This window comes from Nansenia antarctica, assembly GCF_963989245.1.
Source record: "Nansenia antarctica genome assembly, chromosome: 16".
NCBI lineage: Eukaryota > Metazoa > Chordata > Actinopteri > Argentiniformes > Microstomatidae > Nansenia > Nansenia antarctica.
In genome coordinates this window covers 26432280-26434280 of record NC_137686.1, presented here as the reverse complement: position 1 = coordinate 26434280, position 2001 = coordinate 26432280, and the positions used below count along the sequence as shown (strand labels likewise).

Genomic DNA, 2001 nt, shown 5'->3' with positions numbered 1-2001 from the left:
GTCTAGAGACGGACCGCCGTGAATAAATGTATCTCCCGGCTACCGAGGTAAACAGTGGGAAAGCTACGGGTGTTTACCCTTTTGTTCATCAGCCCGAGACTAAATCGACCCCGCGCGACAAATATATATCGCAGGAGGTCGCGTCGTCTTTTGTTCCCCGGATTTTCTGTCCGTGACCTTTTTCTTGAAACGGAATCGGTTGTTTTTGCGTACAGTAGTAACACTGTGTCTCCTGATACGACACACTGGCTGGTGTTCCACATTGAGAGAAAGGCTCCTTTTAGAAGTCACCAGTTGCAGTTTCACGGCGGGGGAAAAACTTTCCGTGTTGTTCGACTGATCCCTTGCTGTGATAAAACTGAACTGGAGAGTGGAAAAGGATGCCAAGTTGCCATAAAAATGCGCGCACACACACACACACACACACACACACACACACACACATGCGCGCACACACACACACACACACACACACATGCGCGCACACACACACGCACACACACACACACATAGACAGACAGACACACACACGCACCCACACACACACACACATAGACAGACAGACACACACACGCACACACACAGACACACACACACACACACACACACACACACACACATAGACAGACACGCACACGCACACGCACACACACAAACACACAGACTGAAATCAACCACACTAAAGCAACCACCCGCCCCCCCCCCCCCCCCCCTCTGCCCGGTTCTGCCTGTTACCCCAGTCCCTTCCCCTCTCTCTCTCTGTATAGTCGTCCGTGTAGATGCCCGTCGGCACCCTGAGACCCAGAGAGGACGATGCCGGGCCTGAGAAACCGCTCCACCTGGGCGCCGCTGCTCCTCAAGGCCTCCAGCATCAAGTCCTGCGCCAACGGCTGCTCCCTGGGCGTCAGCGCCCAGCTCACCTACGCCAACACAGACGCTGAGTCAGTGGAGGGTGAGTCTGGGTCAACACCTTTGTTAATGCGACATGTGGACATGAGGAGCCGGGGATCGAACCGCCGACCTTGCGATCATTAGACAACCCCCCCGCTCTACCTCCTGAGCCACAGATGAGAAAATCAAGCTGATCCCCAAACCGGTTAAAACCGGTTACGAGCCGGCACTGAGGCGGGATTCGAACCCGGGTCTCCCTCTTAACTCACCAACTGCCAAAGAGAAAATTCCGGAACATTCACCACCGAGAGGTGGCCAAGTGTTTTATGTGGTATTTTACCTAGCAACAAGACATTGATTGGCTACAAAACGATACATCATTATTTATGCATATTTTCGGTTGAATAAAGTCTAGAATCTTGACAACTTGGGGGGACTTTAACACTTTAACACTAGACCCCCTGTCACTCAGGGTGACCCCTGTGAGTAAAAAAAACAAGTTCTATCTTTGCACTCAATCACATTTCAGGACCCTCCTTTCATGACTTTTCCTAGATATGTTGCGTTCTACCACCCAGTATCCTTACATTTTCAAAATCACATCAGGATAAGATTTTAACAGTTTAAAGCTGTTTTGCCGTTTTTCTGTGTAGCACATATCTAGGAAAAGTCGTGAAAGAAGGGTCCTGAAATCTGATCGAGTGCAAAGATATAACATTATTTTTACCCACAGGGTCAAATGTCCCCACTTATTATTATTATTGATATAGATTTTTTTTTTAGCTGATGTTTGTTGCCCCCCCCCCACCTCTGATGTTTGCCCCCCAACACCCCCCTCCCCCCCCCCCCCCCCCCCCCCCCCCCCCCTCCAGGTGTGTTTGTGTACCCTCTGGGGGAGAAGGAGGTGGTGGTGGGCTTCGAGGCGGTGATCGCGGGGCGCGTGGTGGGGGTCCAGATCCAGAGCCGGGGGAAGCTGGAGGACTGCTGCCTGGACTGCTGCCCTGGGGGGGGGCCTCTGCCCCGGGGGGGGGCTCTGCCCAGGCGGGGGGCTCTGCCCAGGGGGGGGGGTCGACCTACGACCGGCCTGTGTGGGAACGGACGGGAGTGGGG

The 2001-nt window shown here is 53.4% G+C and overlaps 1 protein-coding gene across 1 annotated transcript in view; it reads left to right on the top strand.

The window, feature by feature from the left end:
• The first annotated feature begins 789 nt into the window (after positions 1–789).
• Positions 790–2001, top strand: part of vwa5b2 (von Willebrand factor A domain containing 5B2) — a 30021-nt gene continuing 28809 nt past the window's right edge. The window contains 3 exon segments of the mRNA XM_080546263.1: positions 790–952; positions 1764–1894; positions 1896–1977. Coding sequence (XP_080402389.1) covers positions 814–952; positions 1764–1894; positions 1896–1977 — 352 coding nt within the window. The 5' untranslated portion in view covers positions 790–813.